The sequence below is a fragment of the Genypterus blacodes genome, unplaced genomic scaffold, assembly GCF_046128005.1.
Source record: "Genypterus blacodes isolate CSIRO-AG114 ecotype Tasmania unplaced genomic scaffold, CSIRO-AGI_Gbla_v1 ptg000017l_1, whole genome shotgun sequence".
Lineage (NCBI taxonomy): Eukaryota > Metazoa > Chordata > Actinopteri > Ophidiiformes > Ophidiidae > Genypterus > Genypterus blacodes.
The window spans coordinates 5,653,349-5,674,734 of record NW_027466831.1 but is presented as its reverse complement, the minus strand read 5'-3'; the positions used below and the strand labels follow the sequence as shown (position 1 = coordinate 5,674,734).

Here is a 21,386-nt window from a genome sequence, read left to right as displayed (position 1 = left end):
GCCGGGGAGCTGTGCTGTCATGTTGATTTATGTGAGCATCACGCCACAACTTGTCCAAACTGAAGCCTGCAGTTCATTAATTAGGGAGCTACGACTTTGAAGTTGGTAGCGTCGACAGTCCACGGACGCGTGCGCGAGGATGTGTGCGCCTGCTTCTAACGCTACGTTTCCTCTTTTCACCAAACACAGAACTCAACGGGGACGAGAGCCTAAAAAAAATAAATTCAGAGATCGTCTTTGAACCTCTTTTGACCGCGAAATAATTTGCTTTGTCCACAGCGATGCCTGTATCCTCCAGTCATTAACACGCATTAAGCTGCTGCCTGCGAGCGAGCGCTGCTGTACCGGAGGGAGCGAAGGAGGGAGTGAAACAGATAAAGAAAGAAAGAAAGAAAGAAAGAAAACCTCAATATAAGCAACAAAGCTGGGAGCGCTCTCCGCACTGATATCTCAGAATTACATGCCGTCTCTTCCTCTGCCATTTCCATGTTAATTACGGAGGAAGGCCCCTTAGATTTATAAGCTCCATGTTCCTGTGTTTGTCCCTTTGCTTTCTATTACGTCCTACACATGGCTCAAAGGAAAGCATGGGACACTCTTTTACTAGTAAACAGATGTTTATACTGTATAAATATATATATAATGTGCATATAGATATTTAGAGTCTGAGCCATATCAGTCTGCTGTAGAAAAAGAAAGAAAAAAAAAGAGACACCGTGTTCTTAGTGCTCATTCAGTTGTTGCTATTTATCCAGCAAGTCTGACAAGCTAATCAGAAGCATGAGTGCACTCTCTCTCTCTCCCTCTCTCTCTGCTTTAACCACAGTGTGGAAGCAGATGGAGTTGAGGGAGGGAGCACACATGCCTTCCATGCTCTGTCTGGCCGCCGGCTTTGGTAATGGCAGGCGGCTGGAGTGATGTCAGCCTACCTCTTTACTCTGCTTGCTGCCTGCATGCTGCTGCTGCTGCTGCTGCTGCTGTAGGAGCTGGAGGTGGAGCTGTTCCTGCTGCTTCTTGTAGAACTCTTGGAGTTGCTGCTGCAGAAGAAGGTGAAGGCAACACGTGAGGAAATGGGAGGGGGACAGAACAATCAGCCTGTGTGTCAATAAATCAGCAGGGAGTTTTTGCTTTTGTGAGAAATTTCAATACACCAGGGTTTGAAACGGGAGCAAAGACACTTCAAAGTACGCCCGTCTGTGCGAGCACTGTCTGTAAATTTCTAATTATTTCTCATTGTAAAAAATGATAAACTAGCGTTTGAAACATGAAATACCTTGTATGATAAAAATGATTGATGACATTAATATCACTATTACATTACCTGCTGTAACATGAGGGCCTGTTGCTGCTGGAGAAGAACCTGCAGCTGCTGAGGGCTCAGGACTTGCTGCTGAAGAATTTGCTGCATCTGCTGTGGAGTTATCACTTGGGGTGTCATCATAGCCACTGACACTGGAACCTGCACAGACACAAAACCAGAAGATACAGTAGATGTAAAAAAAAAAAAGAAAAGGTTCAAGCAAAGTAGAAAATTAATGAAGGAAACAAACCCACTTGACAGGTTTAGAGCCGATGATAACCGGCTGACTATTGCTCAAAATAAGCCTCTAAATTAAATGGCTAGCAGTCGTGTGGCCCCTTGACTGTTTCAGGAATTCACCTTGAGTGTCATCGTGGCCTGTAACAATCCACAAATGCCCTGCGACATAAAACACACCACACCAAACTAAGGACGGATAAGGACACGAGACAGCCAGACATGGATCATGCCTGTGGAGTAAATGGCCAGACCCCTCACCCCACCATCAACCTTCAGGAACAATATCCCCTCCTCTCCCCGTCGTTGGACACGATCTGGATCTGCTTGACGCTCTTCACTGCTTGTCATATATGCAACATGGCAAATATACCGTACCTGAGGACGTGAACGATTGCCTCGAAAATGCTGCGGTTCTCTCTCTGCACGCGCACGACATGTCATGCGAGAAGATTTCATTAGAAACGCTGTCAACAGCGATCTATTAATGTGAAGATATAGAGTGCCTGGAGGAGGAGCCACGGTGAAGAACACATAGGCCTCTAACTAACTCCCAGCAGAAAGGTGTGAGTGCACGACTCCTCAAAACAAGTGATTTGTTGTGACACTGAAAGAGCCCTCACAGTTGTCAGGGTGCCTTAATTGCTCCGGCGGCGAAGGGGACTCGGAGTGTGTCTGGATGCTGCCACTCACTGCCGTGATGTGCAGTACCATTAAAAGCTCCTTTCCCTGACATTTGGGTGACAAATAGCAACTAAGATGTACTTGATAGTGCTGCGCCTTTGCAATTGTTAACATGTTTTGGTGATTTCTTTTGTGTATGTGTGTGCAGAAAACGCACTAGTGCACGTGTCCTGCATTAGTGTGCGCTGATATTTGCGTAGCGTTTCTGGGGCTGATGTCAGCAGCTGATAGAGCAGACACAACGGGTGACAGTCTGTCTTCACCAAGGTTACCCAAATTGTGCGGCGGCCTTATAGCTAATGACACCCCTTTGAATTTTTCATGCATTTCTGAATATAATTTAGCTGTTTAGAATCTCATCCGGGAACTAAGGGGCTTCTCCTGACACACAGTCTGCATGCGTATCACCTTATTCCTTCTCCCCGTCGTGGCATAAAACAAAAACAAAGCGGCGGCGTAATGAACAGCTTGTGCTGCGAACGCAACGGAAAGGGCAGTGATGTCAAACAGGACAGAGCAGCGTTGATGCTCTCCGTTAACTTTATTGAGCAATGCCATACTACACCGTGCTGTGCCTCTACCCGCCCCCGAGAGAATGACGGAGGCTCAGCCCCACCCAGGACTAAGAGACACTTCACATTTCTCATTTCCAGTGCCGGGCGTAGAGGCGCGAGGAGGAAAATGCAATATTAATTCCCCCCTGTATTATGTCTTAATATGCAGTCCATCTTGACTTTTGCACATGACTTGTCCTGTCATTTGCATAGTCTCTCTCTCTCTCTCTCCCCCCCCCTCCGTTTCCTAATTTCACAGTCATTATCCACTGAAGTCCTTTTTTTTCTGGGCATCACTAATTTTGATAAAGTATTGTGAAGGTCAACCAGGCCGCCTCGTCTTGCTGACATGCAGGAGCCATACGTGACACCATACATGCATTTACCTTCAAGCATAATTAATAATTAATGCTTTTAAAATGCAGTCCATATTTACTTTTGTTTTGTTACATTACAGCTGTAAATTAAATCATTTTAATTGTCACGTTTTCAAAATATAACTGCATTCAAAATGAAATGGAGAAAGGGAGAAGAAATGTCAAGTGAACACAGAGGTTTTACACACTTAAACAGCTCATAATTTCATTGCAAATGATGCAGATTTAATTTAATTTAATTGCTTTTCTTCTTTACACCGTGGGTGTATATCTCATCATGGTTTCACACGTCGCCTTGTCAGGAGTGTCTGGATCACAGTAACTACAGCAAGAGCAGCTTCCTCTGTGCACAGCCCCAGCAAGAGGCTATTACAGACCCTCATTTTATTACCCATTACTACTGAGGTCATTAGCAGCAAGAGGGATTGTATGCTTCTTAACCTATTGATCAATGTAACTTCTACCATTTAATCCTGTGCTGAAGAGTGAAAATCTGCCTAAAGACTGGAGCTATTGAGAGGAAGGGGGAGGGAGCACTTTAACTGAAAAATATTGCCCTGGCCTCTGTATGATGCCCATTTAACGCAAACACTGGACGCCCATCGCCATTTAGAGCACTCCCGTATGGTGCACTCCCTTATCTCTTGGATAACATCACGGACCACAAAAATACATCACCATCTAAAGATAGTGTAAAAAAGGAGATTCGTACTGGGCTAATAACTGGAGGGATCTTCTGAGCCCAGCTCTAATCTACTCTACCAATATGAGGGTGTGAAAAAGAGGACATTCTAGGGATGCCAGAAATAGCTGACGTTTATGAATTTCACGAAGGTGTGGCGCTCACCAGGTGCCTCCCATACATAAACATTCAAACCTGGAACATTCTCACACAGCTGCAGAGTGACTGGAGGCAATCTACTGTACCAGCACAGGCCTGCTGGCCAAACACACACACACACACACACACACACACACACACACACACACACACACACACACACACACACACACACACACACACACACACACACACACACACACACACACTGTGGCATGTTAACTGTCACAAGCATATACAGGCACATGCACACTGTATGAGTGAGAGAGAGAGAGGGAGAGAGAGAGAGAGTTCAACTCCTTGACTCCTGTTTGGAGGAATAGTGTAAAGGCAGGGACGTATTTGTCATTAAAACATCCCGGGAGACGAGAGTCAACTTCATTCTGTGCGTCTCAATTATATTGTCTAATGAGGGAACACAAACCACACATCTGACAATGTTACTGATTCAGAGTCACTGATTCAGAGTTAACGAAAGCACACGCCAAGCATGGCCCAATCACAGGTCAGAGGTCAAAGCCTGGTGAAAAGGAGTGAGGGTGAACAAGCCTGGCACTATGATTTCCCCACACTGATGCAATTAAGGGGAGTAGAAATGAGGGGAAAGGAGGTGAATGTCACTAAGACACACACAGATGTTTCACTGACCATGAAGGTGCAGCTTGGGCTAAAGGAGAGGAGAGGAGAGGAGGGGGGTGAAGGAGAAAAAAAAAAGGTGAGAATTATCAAATTTTCATTTGTGCTCCCTGGGGTCATCTTGTTTTGTAGTGGCATCAAATGTAATGTAAAAAAAAGAAATAACAAGCCCTGGAGAAATCAGGCAGTCCGGTCCATTTGATGCTGCTGCTGCTGCTTTAACCTGGCCTACAGTGGCAGGAGGAAACAACTTCACGCCCCGACTGCGATCTCATGAAAATGTCGCCGCAATGAGGATTTCACGGGAGCTTTTGGACTTGATGTGATATGAGAACATAATTAGGTGTCGAAAAGACTGGAAAGACTAATATCACATCTCCCATTCAGGTTGATTGAAATCTCTGAGGTGGAGAACAATCATTTCTTTTGCATGGAAAAATAGATAATAATAATAATAATAATAATAATAATAATAAAAGTAATAATAATAATAACATTAACAATAATAATAGTAATAATGATAAATATAATAATAAATATAATTAAATATAATACAAAGAAAACACTTGCACTTAAAAACATAACTCAGGATAATCAGTCACCTTTTTTCTCTCTCATGTGGCGTATATATATATATTGTGTATGAGATGTAGGGGTCAGGAGGTTTGGAATGAAATTATTTCCAGCAAGTGTAATAACAAAAGTTGAGATTGCATTTTAATTAACTTTTCAACTACAAACAAACAGGTTTTCATCGGAGCCGAGCCCAGAATTGGGTTTAAACAAACAGACTACACGGCAAAGTGAGCAAGGCTCTCACCCCAACAATAACAGCTGAGCTGTGAGCTGGATGCCATTTCCCACACTGGAGTCAGCCACCACTGCAGGTGACCACTGCTGAGAGGGAGAGCAGAGGGGATGCCCCCCCCCGCCAACACACACACACACGCACACACACACACGCACACACGCACACGCACACACACACACACACACACACACACACACACACACACACACACACACAGGAATGAATTGAAATGGTCTTATATTAATAAAACATGCTATTGACCATGGAAGTTCTTTACATTTGTATTTTTGGGAAACCCTGATGACATGTCCTGTGGGTTTTTTTTCTTTTCAAGCCACACCTCCATGTTTTACATCAATGATGACCTCAATTTTTCAAAATACAAAATTCAAGACAACATCTCCCGTCCTGAACAACGCCACTCACTGGCTTTAACCTTTCCCGAAAACATGTTATCATCACTGTCGCTGTGTCGCATGATCTACGGTTTACCAGCTCGACGCGGTTACGCAACACTGCACGTCTTCAGATACATTATTCGAGTCAGTTGAGATTTAATTAAGATCACAGCCTCTAAAATCCCTTTCAAATGAAACTGTAGTTAAAAACAATGGCTGACACATCCTCATGCAGATTGATTCTATTCTCTGCACACCAGCAACGCAAAGCTAATCCTTGTTTCCATGACGGCAGACAACAGGCTCACAAATTGTGTTACTTCTTCACAATATTAATGTTGTTGCCTTATGTGACTCATATAAACTACAAAGCCAATTAATTAAAACATATAAAAATATTCAGAGTCAGCAGAAAGTTTATATCGTTACACACACTGATTAATTGAGACACACTGCTGTGGTTTAATTCCACATAAACCACCAGTGATTCGCTTTTATTTTTGAGGCGCAACATGTCAATACTATCAGGTTCCCTATTGTTTTAATAATATACAGGTCATGACGGAGACGAATAGCAAAAAGCCCATGTGCCATAAAACACTCCACACCGTGTAATCACATCATTATCCTACCATCTCAGCCCTTTGAAACACATGGCATCTCAAGTGTAGAGTTAATCTTCCTATCTGAAACAGAGACGCGTACACTTGGAACAGTAATGATCCTTAAAAAAAGAACGAAAGCCTTTTTTCAAGTAAAAACATGTTTTAGTCTGGAGAGCCAATGAGTAACAGCAGCGAGCAGCTGGTGGCTCACTATATCACTGCTAAACTATTCCTCCTTTTTCTCCTCTGTCTTGCCAGCCTGCTCCAGCACAAAGCATGGAGCATCCCTGTAAAAGATATCTCGGAAAGGATACCGTGAGCTTGTGGCTCTGGCGGCTACCCCCGGTGCCCCCCTCTCTGGGTACACGGCTAATATCTGGTTGCCTATGTCATGGTTTAGAAATGACAGGTGCTGGCAGCCCCTCGCCTTGACAGGCCACTGCACAAATAACGCCCCTGCCTGAAAGGGCTAATGCACTACTAATGAACAATAAATCAACTTTGATTACAAACTGTCAACCCAATCAGCTCGCACTCCAGCTCTCCCAAACTGCGAGGCTCTGCACAGCTGCACGGCATTACGGTGCACACTGCCCTGTTTGGGCTTTGCTCTCCTCCTCCTCAACCTTCTGATCTTCCCTCCACTGGCTCAATCTCCCCTTTCTTTCACTGTCACACTCACCCACTGTCCTAGCTCTGACGCAAGGTGCTGAAACATTGCAACCAGAAAAAGTTTCAGGTGAGTGCTAACAGACAAAATAAAAACAAAACTCAGAAAAAGTGAAAAACACGTTGGTCCTTTCAGTGCTCTACTTTAAATCATTGCATTCACGAGGCTTAAGGACATTAAACACCAGAAAGTCAATAGCCATATTCTCTGTAAAACCTCAAGGCTGCCAAGTAACTTGACAGCAGAAAGAATGAAAGAAAATTACCAATGGGTGCAAAACTTTCTCAATAAAATGCACTCAGAAAAACAAACACACAAACGCACAAAAGGGATGCACAGGCATTCACACACACACTAACTTTTTCAGGGAGATATGAGCGCTGACATTTGGAGTGACAGCGTCTCTCCAATGTGGTTTTGTGGTGACGGTGTCAAATATAAAGCTGTGCCTCCCTCTGTCTTAATTTACTATGACATAGTGAGGAGAGCCAGGATTAGTCCAGACCATAGCCCGAGAGAAAGCAAAGTCTGACCAGAACTTATTAAAGCCAAGACACAAAAACACACAAACAGCAAAACACTACCTGTAACGTTACACAAAGGTCCTTCTGCGTAATGTAAAATGCCTCATGTTGGAAATATTCCCTACATCAAAGTAACAAATGTACTAGTTCAGTGAGAAAATAATGTAAAAGCGACGACAAACCTGGCTCCTGTTTTCTCTGGAGCATTCCATAATTCATACAACAAACACTGCTGGTTCCTGCTTAACTGGTTAGCTCACTATCAGCAAAGTAAACAAAACTAAACAAACAGAGTAAAATGGCAGTCAGAGGCTTATTGTACAGGCTTGGTCAATAATTCAATACTACTACACTTAGCAATACTGTAAATAAATCACAAAAGTTAACTGAAAGGCTGAATTACATTCTAAAAAACTCTTGAAAAAGTCTAAGTATCATTAACAACACAACACCCAGATAAACAGATACAACACAACACAATACAACACAATGTATTGTATTGTGCTACAGTAAATCTAGCAGACATGACACTGGCTTTCTGTGTCTCTGCTATCAGGAGCTCACACACTGTCAGTGTCTCAACAGCAAAGTAAACCCGGATCACTTCTCCTCTCATACAAACTGCATGACAAAATTAACCAATTACAATGATAGAACATGAACAATAGACAGACAATAAGCCCCGTTTTCTCTTTCTCCCTGGTCAAATTAAATTGTCAAGTTTTTTTTAAACAAGAAAGCAGGCAAAATCACAGAAATCAATCATATTGACAAACCTGACAAACTCCATTTAGCTGGCAGGGTAAACAGAGTGCCGGGCCGCGCGGTGTGGAGTGAAGCAGAGCGGAGAGCTGAGCGGCAAGGGAAAGAGAGAGAGAGAGAGAGAGAGGGAGAGAGAGAGTGAGTGAGAGAGAGCGAGGGGGGGGGAGAGAGTGAGCCAGAGAGAGAGAGAGAGAGAGAGAGAGAGAGAGAGAGCGAGCAGAGGCACACAGGCTGGCAGGCAGGCAGGCGGAGAACAAGCGCTGCTGTGGAGACTCCAGCCTTCCTCGGGATACAGACAGATTGCACGCGCAAGGTTGCTCCCTGGCTGACAAGATACAAAACTATCCAATCAACCACGCCCTTCTCCACCAATCACAACCAGCCCTCTAAACATAATCAATTCAAATGGGGCCACACAATAGGGGAGCCGCAGGCTGGGCTGCAGGTGAACCCGTGCCTTTGTGCGGGGGCCCCTTAAAAAAAAAAAAAAAGACACAGTTGACGGCTGTTAACCCTTTGACCCCTGCTGGGACTCCGGCCGTGCTATTGAAACAATGGGAGCCTAAAGAAAAGAGGCCCTTTAATTAAACAACAGATAAGTAAACACAGCTATCCAGCGGAAAGAAAGAGAGAAAACTGGCCCCGCTATCAGCCCCTTTATTGTTCTGCTAAATGGAACTGTTTACCGGGGCCAGAACAAAGACACAACTCATTTCACATGCTGAAAACAACAACTGCGCAAACAGTTCAAATACTTTGCAGTTATCTGGACCCTTTCCTCCTTTGTTTCCCAAGCTGAGACAAAACCACACGTGACTATTTAATTTTAGAGCAAAATTATGGATGTGTGTAATTCTGCTTGTGTACAATTACGTCGGCCAACATAATTATTTACACTATATGAGCAAAAGTTTCAGCGTAATTGATGATGGTATCAAACACAGCAACATTCACTTTTAACAGTTTTAAACACTTATCCTACAATTTTGTCTGAGACAAGCTAAAACCACTTACATTAATAGCCAACATTACACCAGCTACCAGGCAATCCATCCAACTCTATCCCAACGAGAGCAATTAGCTGTCATGATATCATCACACTCTTTAACACCCATGTGCACTCAGCAAAGAGCAAAGAGGGGAGAGAAAAACAGGACCCTGCCACCTACTGGAGAGCCTACTGAACTCACCGGGAGGGAGAGGGAGAGAGAGGGAGAGAGAGAGAGAGAGAGAGAGAGAGAGAGAGAGAGAGAGAGAGAGAGAGAGAGAGAGAGAGAGAGAGAGAGAGAGAGAGAGAGAGAGAGAGAGAGGGTGAGAGGGAGGGGGGCAGGATGACAGGCTGGCTCCTGTCAAACCCCGTTTTTCAGTCTTTTTCCTCACTGAACAAGTTTAAAATGTGCGCTCTACAGCGCCGTATACACTTCCTTCTACTACGTATAAATGCTTGTGAGACCTCCAGATCTTTCCTGTTAATGAAAGGAAGGATCTGATCCGGCATAAGTGAGAATTAACACTCCCACTTTGTTAATTATCGCCACAATAAACACAAACAGGGAGATCGGCAACACAGCACGTATCAGACGCTATAAACCCTTGGCTGGGGATGAAGGAATGTTCATGGGATGCCTTCCAGTCCGCAAACACACTGGTAAAATAAACACAGACTGCATAACAAGCCACTGCTCTCATCTGCTAATAACTAACAACAGGCTTTGCTAAGCTGGCCTGACCTATATAAATTATTGACTGGGACACCTCAAGTGTCAAAAGTGACAATTCCAATACATATCATAGTGAATAATTAAGTAGAAGAAAAGCCTCTTTATTTTCTATCTGACACACTCGAGACGGCTCGCACAAAAAGGCCGTGACGTGCGCACACACAGATACACACACACACACACACACACACACACAAACACGCACACACATGCACAAAGTGGTTTAGGCTGTGGCCACACTCTTCTCCCCCGGCACTCTCCCTGGGGTGGCATGTCGGCGTATTCTCAATAAAACACCTTCTTAGCAGTAATAGGCCACTGTTCTCATTTCAACGCTCCCAAAGGCCTCATGATAAATTTAGCAGACACACAGTTCAAGCTTCTACTCTCACACACTGTCTCTCTAATCCATTGCCTCTGTGCCTGCACCATGTAAAATAATTACACATATGTGTCGATGCGATACACACGCTATATAGATTTTTTTTTTCTTTACCCGTGCACGGAGAAACATCAATATCCCCGGGCCCTGAACAGGCGTCCCCTGTGATAGTTTACAGAGAGTGCTGAGCGATTGTGTTCATGACAGAGTGGATGACATTATAAAATACTCCCATTTCCTGCTTGAGTTAGAGTGAAAGTATGAGTTAATGTCTGGTCGGGCCCGTGCTCCGCTCTGCTCCGGCTGAAGATAACGACTCGGCTCCAATTACAAAGCCTCCCCAAAACACTAACACAGCCGGTGAATAAGCTACCTCGGCGTGCCAGCCAATATCTTACCGCCGCCACAGGAAGAGAAAAGAGGAAAAAGCAGGGAGGGGGGCAGAGGAAAATACAAAAATATACCCGTTGCTTTTTCTTGAAAGGCTCCGGTGACCTGGACCGTTGTCATGAGAAAACACACAGCCTGTTTTCCTGTGTGTGTAAGGTAAATCATTGTTTACCGATGGAGGGTGTAAGCAGGGCAGGTGTGGAGCCGACACAAATAACAGCTGCTCTATTTGCCATATGTACGTTTTTTTGGTTTATTTTAGATATATATCATTTTGAAATATAAAATCAATTGTACATCAATCAAATTAATGTAAATAAATTGCTTACTCAAACACATGGTTGCAGACAGGCAGGGCTTTGGTCGACCTTTTTAATCTTAAGCTCCATTTGCTTGTGCTATTTCTCTAAAAGCCCAAAGATTATTTTCATATTGTACTTTGAGGCTTTATTGTTGGCAGCATCTTCTGGAAAATCCTTTCGATTAGAGCGTATTTGTAGTGATATTACATGACACGACCTCGCCCTCTAACAATAGTGCCTGTGATGCACGGAATAAGTCATATTTACAGTGAATGGGGTTATGACCCAGAGCGAAGTGGAGTTACGGTAAGTCACGCCTGATTCAACATGTTCCTCCTGGTCTATTATGCATGGGTTTGGTTATTTACTTTTAATTTCAGCATTCACGAACACATTGTTTAGTCAGCACATGTGAACTGTGTATTTGCAAAATATTTCCTGAGGTGATATGCCAGCAAGTGTGTAACGGGCGCTTGTGTTTCAGCGTGTACCTTCTATTGTGGTTTTACACTTACTCAAAACGCGAACACTTTGGGTTTGTGCAAGATCGATTTAGGGAGGTGGGGGAATTTCTTGCTTGTATGGTGATTGATTCATTTTTGATTTGAATCAGAAACTATATTAGTACACAGTGTTTCACTGTGCAATAACAATGATACTTTGTGGGCTGTGGATGTAAAAATACAGCCTTGCCTCCTTCACATCCTGTGAAACTGAAGCAACAAAGGTTTGGAGAAAACATCTGTTTTTACATGTCTACTGTCACATACGATTGCAAGAATCTGCTACAACAACACGAGTTCTGGTGTAAGAGACTGCTGGAATTTGTCTGTGGGTGGCACTGGTCATCACTTTTTTAAGGAAAAGTTTCAATGTAGGAGGCTCAGCCAGCAGACAGCACATCTAGCTCCTATGATTGAATGTTTTGTTAACCCTTTCATCTGTGTTAATGACTGGCATTTGCTAGTCGTCCTGTTTCCAGTGAAATCTCCTCTGGAACGTTCCAGGAGGAATCTGACAGAAACGGGATGAGTGCTTTATTGCGCTTCATGAGAATTTCTGCATGACAAATTGCAACAGCAGAGACATTACAGAAACATCGACCAGGATCACTGGACTGTGTACTACTCTGTACTGATGGCTCACTGTACAGTGTCCAACACAAATATAGTTTACGTCTCTGAATTATGATCTCATGCTGCTGAAGGCACTTCTGTCTCCGATTCTAGCCTGTGCTCTCAGAGAGACAATTTTCCTGTTCCCTTTTCCAAACAAAAGGTGAAAAGCCACGGTGAAAATGGAAACAGAATCACCAAGCTGTCAAGAATGTGAGACAACATCCATAAGAAACTGTATTGTGAGTTAATGCTGACTTGACTGCACCTTGCATAGCTCTTAGTGTTTATTAATGCTATGGTTGGCTGTGCATCCATCCATCCTTCCTTCCACCCCTCAGCAAAGGAAGTGTGAATCACTCCAAACAACACACGGTTGACATCAAGATATAGAGCCAGAGTATGACTCAAAGATGCAACAAATCTTGTGGGGAGTGTGTGTATGTGTATGTGTGTGTGTGTATCTGGGTGGATGTCTGAGGTCTGAGCAGGGCTGAGAGGTGAAAAGCTGTGCAGCTTGAAGGGAAACATCAGGGCTCAAATAAAAAAAGGGGTCCTGAAAATGGCAGAGTGGCTCGCAGCGTTGTGACTGGAGTCAATTCGACAGTCATCGTCTTGGCTGCTAACACAACAGCCCCCAGTGTCTGCTTGGCTGCATGGAATGAGGACGGATGACTTCATTCCGACAGGATTATCCCAAACCTGGTTCTAATCTATACAGTTCACATAATGCATTTTTACAATATGACAAGGGGAGAGAGAAAAAAGAAAGTGGCGGAGGAGACGTTTTGATCCTGGGGTTCCACGCAAGCACTGGCCTCTGTGTTCTGCTGATCATTCCTGACAGATTGTATCACCTCACAGCAAAGCGTGCGTCAAGATGGGACTTCATTACGACATTACCTTGAGACCTTTCACAAACACAAAAAGATGAACTCCAAGTGTGGGTCACTCAACCGCACAACTGATGAATTATGGGATTTGACTGTAGCAGCTGCATTTCAAGCTGACAAAGGAGCTATTCTGAAGGATACATCCCTATAATAATGATCCACAGCACATTCCCCAGTTATGGAAAGATTGAAAGCAAAACAAACAGGAGGGGACTCATGAAAGATGCCTCGCTTAACTTAACGTACACTTGCCTTAAACTGGCATAAAGAAATAATGCACGTTGGCAGACTTTCTTATGTTCACACTATACTGTGAGTTGTGTAACATTTTGGTCTGTTACTCTGAGTTAAGTCAATTCATGATGATTTTAATAATTTTTTAATAGCTTGTTGATTGAAAAAAATAATTTCCTGTCATAATGAGTAGGCTCACACTTTTAATGTAAACATGCTGAGTTTGCAATCACATCTGTTTTTGATAACCTACAGAGTGCCTAAATACACCAATTATTCTTGGCAATCTTAAAGTAGTCGTTAGCACTATTACATGAATCAATTACACAATGGCGTTGTTTTGACTCTTTTGGGAAGCCACTTCTCTTTCTCTTACTATGTTCAGTTCCTCTTTCTCTAATTGTCCCTTCAAGATATTAACTGAGCATAATAGGCTTACCCCTGATGTAACTTGTGAAAATAGAATCTTTATCTCACTGCAGCTAGCCAGAAACATCAATCCAGTCACAGTGAGCTGGTCGTGTACTGACTGTCACCTCGCCAGTGGGCTACCACGTTGGGCCACTGGCCCACTCGGTTGCAGGAACACCTCAAAATGCTGCCTCAGATGGCCCTGCAGCGCTGGCCGAGCTCCAGCGGCCGGGCCTTGGCCTGGTGCTCTAATGACTTACAGATTGGAGCTCTGTGGTATACATGTGTCAGGACAATACCATGGGCCTTCTGCAAAAAACAGTAGGAGAAGGAGAGAAAGAGAGCCGGCGGCTTCTCCCCGTCCTGTCAGACAGAGAGGCTTGGCCCCTGGATTCTGTCACATCACGCTTCCCCCCAGCAGACCACAAATGAAAGATGTGAACAGCAAACATGGGGAGGAGGGCTGTTAGAGGGGCACTCTAGAACTTAAAAGGCTTTCATCCTGTAAACTGAAAAGACATTATCTTTTGACCTGGAGATGCCCTCTGTGAGGCTGTACACTATGGTGTGAAAACAGGGAGAAGAGAAAGAGGAAGAAAGAAAGAAACTAGTGTGGCTTGGGTGCACCTGGTAAAGGTATAGATAAGACGATTGGCTAATGCTGTGTCTATGAAATCCGTTAAAGCTGGTTTGTTTGTTTGATGTTTGTGTCTGTAGAATGACAGACTAGAATGATAGACTTTTTTCACAACTCTTCTCCCAGCTCAGTAGACAATTTCCGTTATGAAAACTCCCTTAACTACAACTGTAAGAAGTCTTTCCTCCATTGTGCTCCTCCATCTGACCTCTTAACCTATTCTCTGAAGTCAGTGATGACCCTCTACAGACAGATAACAGACAATGTCCTTCAAACAGGGTCCACAAAGGGAACTGTAGCTGGCCACTAGCCATACCTCACATTGCAACAGTGACATGAAGACCAATCTCAAACCACAAGCCTGGATCAGAAACAAGCTTAATCCGGGCATTACACTGATAGCAAAGACACCATGTTGATACAACATCTTCAGCCCAGCTGAATGCCACATAATCCCCTTTAGGAGGTGGACGCCTACCTAGGATCCCATGCTATGTGGTGTAGTTAACCAGCCAGGCTCCTCAGCAATGCCACAAACGAGCTTCATCCCCTCCCCTTCCCCCCACCTTGGTGCTAGTGGACTATCAGCGAGGGTCCGACAGTGTTGTTCCTAATTACCTATTTCTCCACACGTGATCCTGCGGCTGGCATAATTAGTTACCTGGGGCTGCAATCCAATTTGAAGTGATGACAAGAAAGTGATCCATGAAAAAGTAATAAGTTAAATCCAATTTCAGCCTGGCTCTAATTAAATGCACATGGAACTAATGAGTCAAACCCTACCATTTCACTGATAATGGTAATTAGTGGGGTGGGAGTTGCCGACTCCATTCGTTGTGCCACTGTAGGTATGAAGCGCAAAAAGGTAAAAGTGGCATGGATTTTTTTTAATTACACGTGTCATTCTGTCAATTTAATTTACTGCCTTTTGACCAGTCAAGTATGTTTAGCTGCTCTGTAGCCAGTGCAGCAGCTGTTTGTGTATCTAGTCTGATTAAAGCCTCCAGGCCACCAACTACACAACAGAGGCATCTTCATCCAGAGGCTGTGGGCAGCATAAGGGTGGGGGGTGGGGGGGTGGAGCCCTGTTGGAGATATAAAACCAAAGAGCCATTTAATGCTGATCAAGGATTCTGAAGCTTGACTCGTTTTTGCCTTTACTACCCCATACAGGTCGTTTTTTTTTTTTTTTAGATCCTTCATATACACTGTGCTTCATTATTTTTGACTTGAATAAGAATGAATTGGAAAGTGAGTCACATCTCCAAATGAGTGGAGGTCTCTCTGCACATCTCCTTGTGCCTAATACGAAGACTGCTGAGATGAATGGAGCCTCATCTGCAGATCAGGTGCTTTTATGGGGTGTCAGCTTACTACACAGCCTCATAATTGTAGGATCATGTCTTTTGATGACCCAGTCCAGCTCAACAGAGAATCATTATCCAGGCTGTGTGATGGAGATAGGGAACGTTCTCTATAAAGGAGGCTCCTGTAAAAACCTGTCTAAGCAAAGGTTTGTTGCAGGGAACGAGAAAACAGAGAGAACGACAGAAATCTCTCCAGCAAAACACAAATATAACATGTACTCCCACAGAATAACACACTGATGTTTATGTATGAACACTTGGCTTTAAACTGGGTGTGTGTTTCTGGCAGGGATGTGTTTAATTAGCAGAATATGTAATTCAGAGATAAATAAACACTTGTCTGGACCTGTGGCTTTTTTCATAATGACAGTTTCAACCCAGCAAAACGCACCATGCAACATTAGAGAGCAGGCAATTTACCGTGTTAGTTAGATACTACAGCAAGCCTGTGCTCTCTTCACAGGAACTAGGCAGGGGAGGGGAGGGGGAAAGGGCCCGACTCTCTTTTCAATAGCTGAGTGACAGCTTGGCCAAGCTCTCTGTATACATTAATAAATTAGAATTTTAATTTTGTCTTTGTCTGCAGGAGATGGTCTAGTACTTCACTATGTACCAACAACTGGCTGTACGCTGGAATCTGCCGTTGTGGTCCCCTCTGTTGACCTCTGCAGCACAATCCCCTGCCAGGCTGGGGAAACTGTTTAGTTTGATCCTTTCAACTTATTTGAATCCTGACAAATATGCACACAACTGAAAGGTCATCACAGTCATATTTCATCCTCTGGAGCTATTCCGAAGACATCTGCACAACAAAGAGGCTTTTTCACAACCTGACATTAGACCTAGCTGCTACAATAGCTCATTAAAAAGGGCCCCCAATGGGATAGTAAGGGTATTAAATATTATATATACACACATAGAGAACGGGCCTCCGTATTAATTACCAAATATGCCCTTAAGTCGTTTGTAATTTCACACTGAAACAAACAACCCTTGTTCAAACAAAGATATACATCTGTGAGGCAGCTGGGAAGCGTGAGCTCAAATTAATGTAAACATTGCATCAGATATGTAGCAATGGTCCCGTTTAAGAGCAGCAGAATATGAAAATAAACACTTTTTCCATTTTTCACAGGATTACATAAGCAGCCCAGATAAGTGTCCCACCTTCTCCTCACCTCTTTTAACTCTCCCACCCCTGCTCCTGCTTGTGATCCCTCCACCTGGGACACCCACCCCTCTCCTGGGCTGCTCCATAGCACCTCCTGCTGCCGGTGGTAGGGGCCTGTCTCGTCCTCTAATTCTGGTAGATTCCTCATGGAGATTCCTCTGCGTGGTCGCACTCGCATCCCTGCCGGGCGACTCGACCTCTCTCACTTCTATGTTATTCTCTCCTGTTCCCTCTTTGCACACTTTCCGTACTTTCTCCTCTTTTCAACCAGGCTGTACACCTCACAAACCGATGAAGAAAAGCCCTTCCACCAAGCGTGTTACTGCACTGGAACAATCCTGGTGCTACTGAATGAGCTTGTGTGATCTAAATTGGCCACACAGAGGCTTGGCCTATATAATTCACAGCTGTCATGTCTTGCAAGTTCCGGAAGCTGCTTCTGTACCATGTAGTGATGTAGATGTCCCATGGCTGGGTGTGTGTGTGCGTGCGAGGCGGTGATTCACACGTAAATGCAAGTGAATACCTACGTAACTGCAACTGTTGCACCGCCAATTTTAATTTCCTGTTTGCGTGCTTTAGCCTAGTACTGGGCTTTCTTGCACACTGTGTTCTAGAGGGAGTTGCACAAGTTTATTTTTTTTCTATTTTGTAGATTAGAACAACCACAAAGTCAAATCACCAAGCTAATAAATACAACTGCCTGAGAACTTCAACATATGTACAGTACCTGGAGAGTGTGCTGCTTGTCGTTAGCTTTGGGTGATTTGCGTCCAGTGCTTTGTTGAGACTGCAGTTGCTGTGACTGGGGTGGCTGTTGTTGTTGCTGCTGCTGTTGCTGCTGCTGCTGGTGGAGGAGGATCTGCCGGGCCACTTGGAGAGCCTGGTAGAGAGAATAAAGAAGCAGGATGAGAAAAAAAACCCAATAAACAACCTAGAAACAGATATACTCGAACTCCCCAGAGATCACTTTTATGGCTATTATCAGAGCAGATGTATCCCCTTACAACAGTAGGCTCTCAGCCCTCTGATAGATAACAAACAAACATCCTAATACGCACTACAGACCATCTTTTGTATGCTCCTTCCTAAATAAAAATTCTTCCATAAACACAGAGAACAATGGTCAGATGACAAAACAAATTTTGAGACAGAAAGCAGACGAGAAATCACCAGGAACTGTCCAAAGAAAACATTTATCTGTTGATAAGCTGCATTTACAGCAAACACAAACTGTCAAAGACACTAATCAGTGCTTTTGATCCTCCTTTAGCTCAGTCAAACTCCCCTTCGGAAAGCAAATATAGGACTTTATGGCTGCTTCAAATATCTGTTAAAGGACACGGCCTTCTCAGTGGAAAACAAAATACATTGCAGTCACATGTTTATTGCTCTAGCTACTCCCTTTTCCCTTACGATAAATAATCAAACATGCCATCCAGAGCAAACAAAGCTGGAGAGAGCAGGGGGAAAAAAACAGTGGTCATGAAAACGGCCAGCGATACCAAGAAAAGCAAGCGTTGTGTTCCCACAGTGAGCTGGCCAGCCTCACACCTCCACCAGTAAACCATCTGGGTAAATAACTGGCCTCATTCTTTCCATGTTCCTCAGACGATTGCTCCCACAATTAAACAAACAGTAAGGGGGCAAATACGAGCCCATCTCATAGACAGCCGAGCGTGAAGTTCTCCAGTCAATTATTTGATGAGTTCAAGACTTGTAAAAGTAAAAGTTGGGATGTATAACAAGGGGAGAGTAGGCACAAGAGCAAGAGAGAAGAGGAGAGTATGGAGCAGTTACAAAGAAAAGGGTAGAGGAACGTGTGGAGAAGCAAGCGAAACCTGTGAAAGATTGCATGAAAGTGAGATATCTGCAGATAAGAGGCAGAGAGAAACTTACAGAGAGAATCAACCTTTTCCAGTTATGTTGACGCAGGTTAAACCTACGTTTGTGGTAAAAGTGTGTTATCTGACACGGCTTAACACTTAATCACGTGCAGACAAATGTCGAATGGGGATTGGACACTGCTTCGTTTCGGTGAACCAAAACTTGTTTGAGGTGTTGGGAATTCCATTTCATTTTACTGACGTTTAAACTCCATCAAATCATCACCCGTTGTCTCAGGAAAGCGAGATAAACGAGAAGAGAGAGAATAATTAACTGTGCACGCAACCGACCGAGTGTGTAAAATTGAAACAGAAACTTTATGTGGCACCTTTTTTACGTTAAATGTGTAATTCTATGAAACCCTGTGGTTACAGATACGGTTACGGACGTGAGTAACCTGTTAAAGTAAAGTCAGATCAGGTCTCACGCACGCTTCAATGCATGTTCAGCACTTCATGGGTTCTTGAACAAAGTCGTATTAGATCTGCATTCTAATGCACGGACGGAAAAGGCACTTGAAGCAGACAACTGTGTGATGGTCTTCTATGTGTGGGTGTATGTACCGACCCTCCCAAACACATGGCTGTGGGATGACATCATGAGGCATAAATATGACCACGGGCTACAAAGAGGCCACACTCCTTGTCTGTCTCTAAGCTCTGATGTAAGGATAAATGACGCTCCTGTGACATATCTCATTCTGCATGCCTAATTGTTCTCTGCTTTGAAATTTATGGAGGGGAACCCCCACAGAAAGCCAGTACACTCATAAAGAAAGTAGATAAATTGAAAGTATGTGAAACAGATTCACTCCCACACAGGGCGGCAATATGAAGATTTTAGATTTTAAGCTTTTGGGCTTCTTCTTGAGAACAGTAAAGTCTCAAACACAGTCGTGAGATTATAAGACCTAACAGGTGCCAAAGTATTAGGAGTAGTTTAACGCAGTAAAATTGTGTCAAGTGGAAGTCCAGCACATTCTCGTATTAATTTTAATTCTAATTTTAATTATTAATTCTAATTTTAACTTTGTATTTAATTTGTTGTTGTTAAGCCTTTCCTATATTTCTGTAATTTTCCTGAATTTCAAGGGTCACTTGAATAAAAATAAGACACAACTGAATCTCAGAGTTATGAGAACAAGCAGGTAATAGCTTTTGAATAAAAAATCATAAAAATATATTTGAACAATAGTAGTGTACTCACGTACAAATATACTGTAAATGATCAAATATTGATTTATCCAGATATCCGCTGCAACACGTTTACAAGATTTAAATTAAAATAATAAAAGTTTCAGTGCAATGCACTCTGAGTGACATCAGAGATTCTTACTCTTGAGTAAAACAATGAACATTCATCAGGTGGAAACCTACGCCCAAGGTGTGGTATTACGGGTACATTCAAGAGTAAACAAAGTTTTTCTGTTTTCTTTTCCGCTTTAACTGATGACACATGCAGTGAGTTGTGTGTCTGGGTTTACGGCAGAGGGTGTTGGAACAAAGACAAATGAGTCAACAGGATATGATAGGAAGTTCAGACGGTAATGGATGAAGAGATACATTTCTGGGAACTCTTCCTTGTCATCGTCATCTAAAAGATAAACAGCCTGCTGACATTATGATCGGTAACCAGTTAGCACAAGCAGAGAAGGAAGAAACAGTGAAATGTTAGAGGTGCAGCCCAAATGCATAATCTTGGTGTGTTATATATAATAATAAGTGTACTTGGATTTGTGCTATTCATAATTTCAATCTCACTAATGTGGACAGAAGAAGGAAAAATCAATTATTACCTTAATGGAGGTATAATTGTAGTTTTAAAGGGCATGCAAACCTGACAATGTGTACCATTGTAATGTTGATACATAAATCATAGATACAGGAATGACAGCGCACACCTTCACTTCTAAGCCTCACCTCAAACGAATACAGGGCGTAGCGTGGGGTTGTGCTGTTCCAAAGTGACACAAAGTCCAATTGGGCACACGCTGGATGAACTGACAGATGCCATAGGCTCGTCAGCTGAGGCAAGCCGAGGAATTAACCCCGCGTGCTACATCATTACTAATTTTAAGCCATGTCATTAGTGGAAAAAGTATACCAAGCGTAATCAATATGGCTGCTATTCATTGCAATGTGCGAGATTGGAAGAAGACAAAAGAATTCACACAGCCGGCTGGTTATTCAAGTGAACAACTTCATCAAAATATTCCTCCAATTAAAGTCGAGGGAAATCATTACGCTATCACTGCACTTGAAAACTTAGTCAATGATCATTTTGACACCAGCAAATTAACTGAAATCACACTGCTGCCAGTCAGCAAACACCGCACGAAAACAGCTTTTGATAACTTTATAACGAGACGCTCTGTTGCGCGGCCAGCTCCGCGCTAAGGAATGTTGCTGTGATGTTTGTATGTTCGTAACGGCCACTGGAGCTGGCATGCCTTTGGGAGGCCTAATGCTCAGCTAAAA

The 21,386-nt window shown here is 43.4% G+C and overlaps 1 protein-coding gene across 14 annotated transcripts in view; it reads right to left on the bottom strand.

Annotated features, from left to right (window-relative positions):
- foxp1b (forkhead box P1b) overlaps window positions 1–21,386 on the bottom strand; it is a 142,106-nt gene that overhangs the window by 31,200 nt on the left and 89,520 nt on the right. For 9 of the 14 annotated variants that reach the window (XM_076141407.1, XM_076141417.1, XM_076141410.1 and 6 more), the window contains 3 exons: window positions 17,753–17,905; window positions 1,322–1,459; window positions 930–1,037 (listed from right to left, as the gene is read on the bottom strand). In XM_076141407.1, coding sequence (XP_075997522.1) covers window positions 930–1,037; window positions 1,322–1,459; window positions 17,753–17,905 — 399 coding nt within the window. Of the gene's footprint in view, window positions 1–929; window positions 1,038–1,321; window positions 1,460–5,449; window positions 5,521–7,819; window positions 7,868–8,413; window positions 8,497–17,029; window positions 17,454–17,752; window positions 17,906–21,386 lie in introns of those variants that run through there. The other 5 variants (XM_076141416.1, XM_076141418.1, XM_076141420.1 and 2 more) reach the window with 5 other exon arrangements.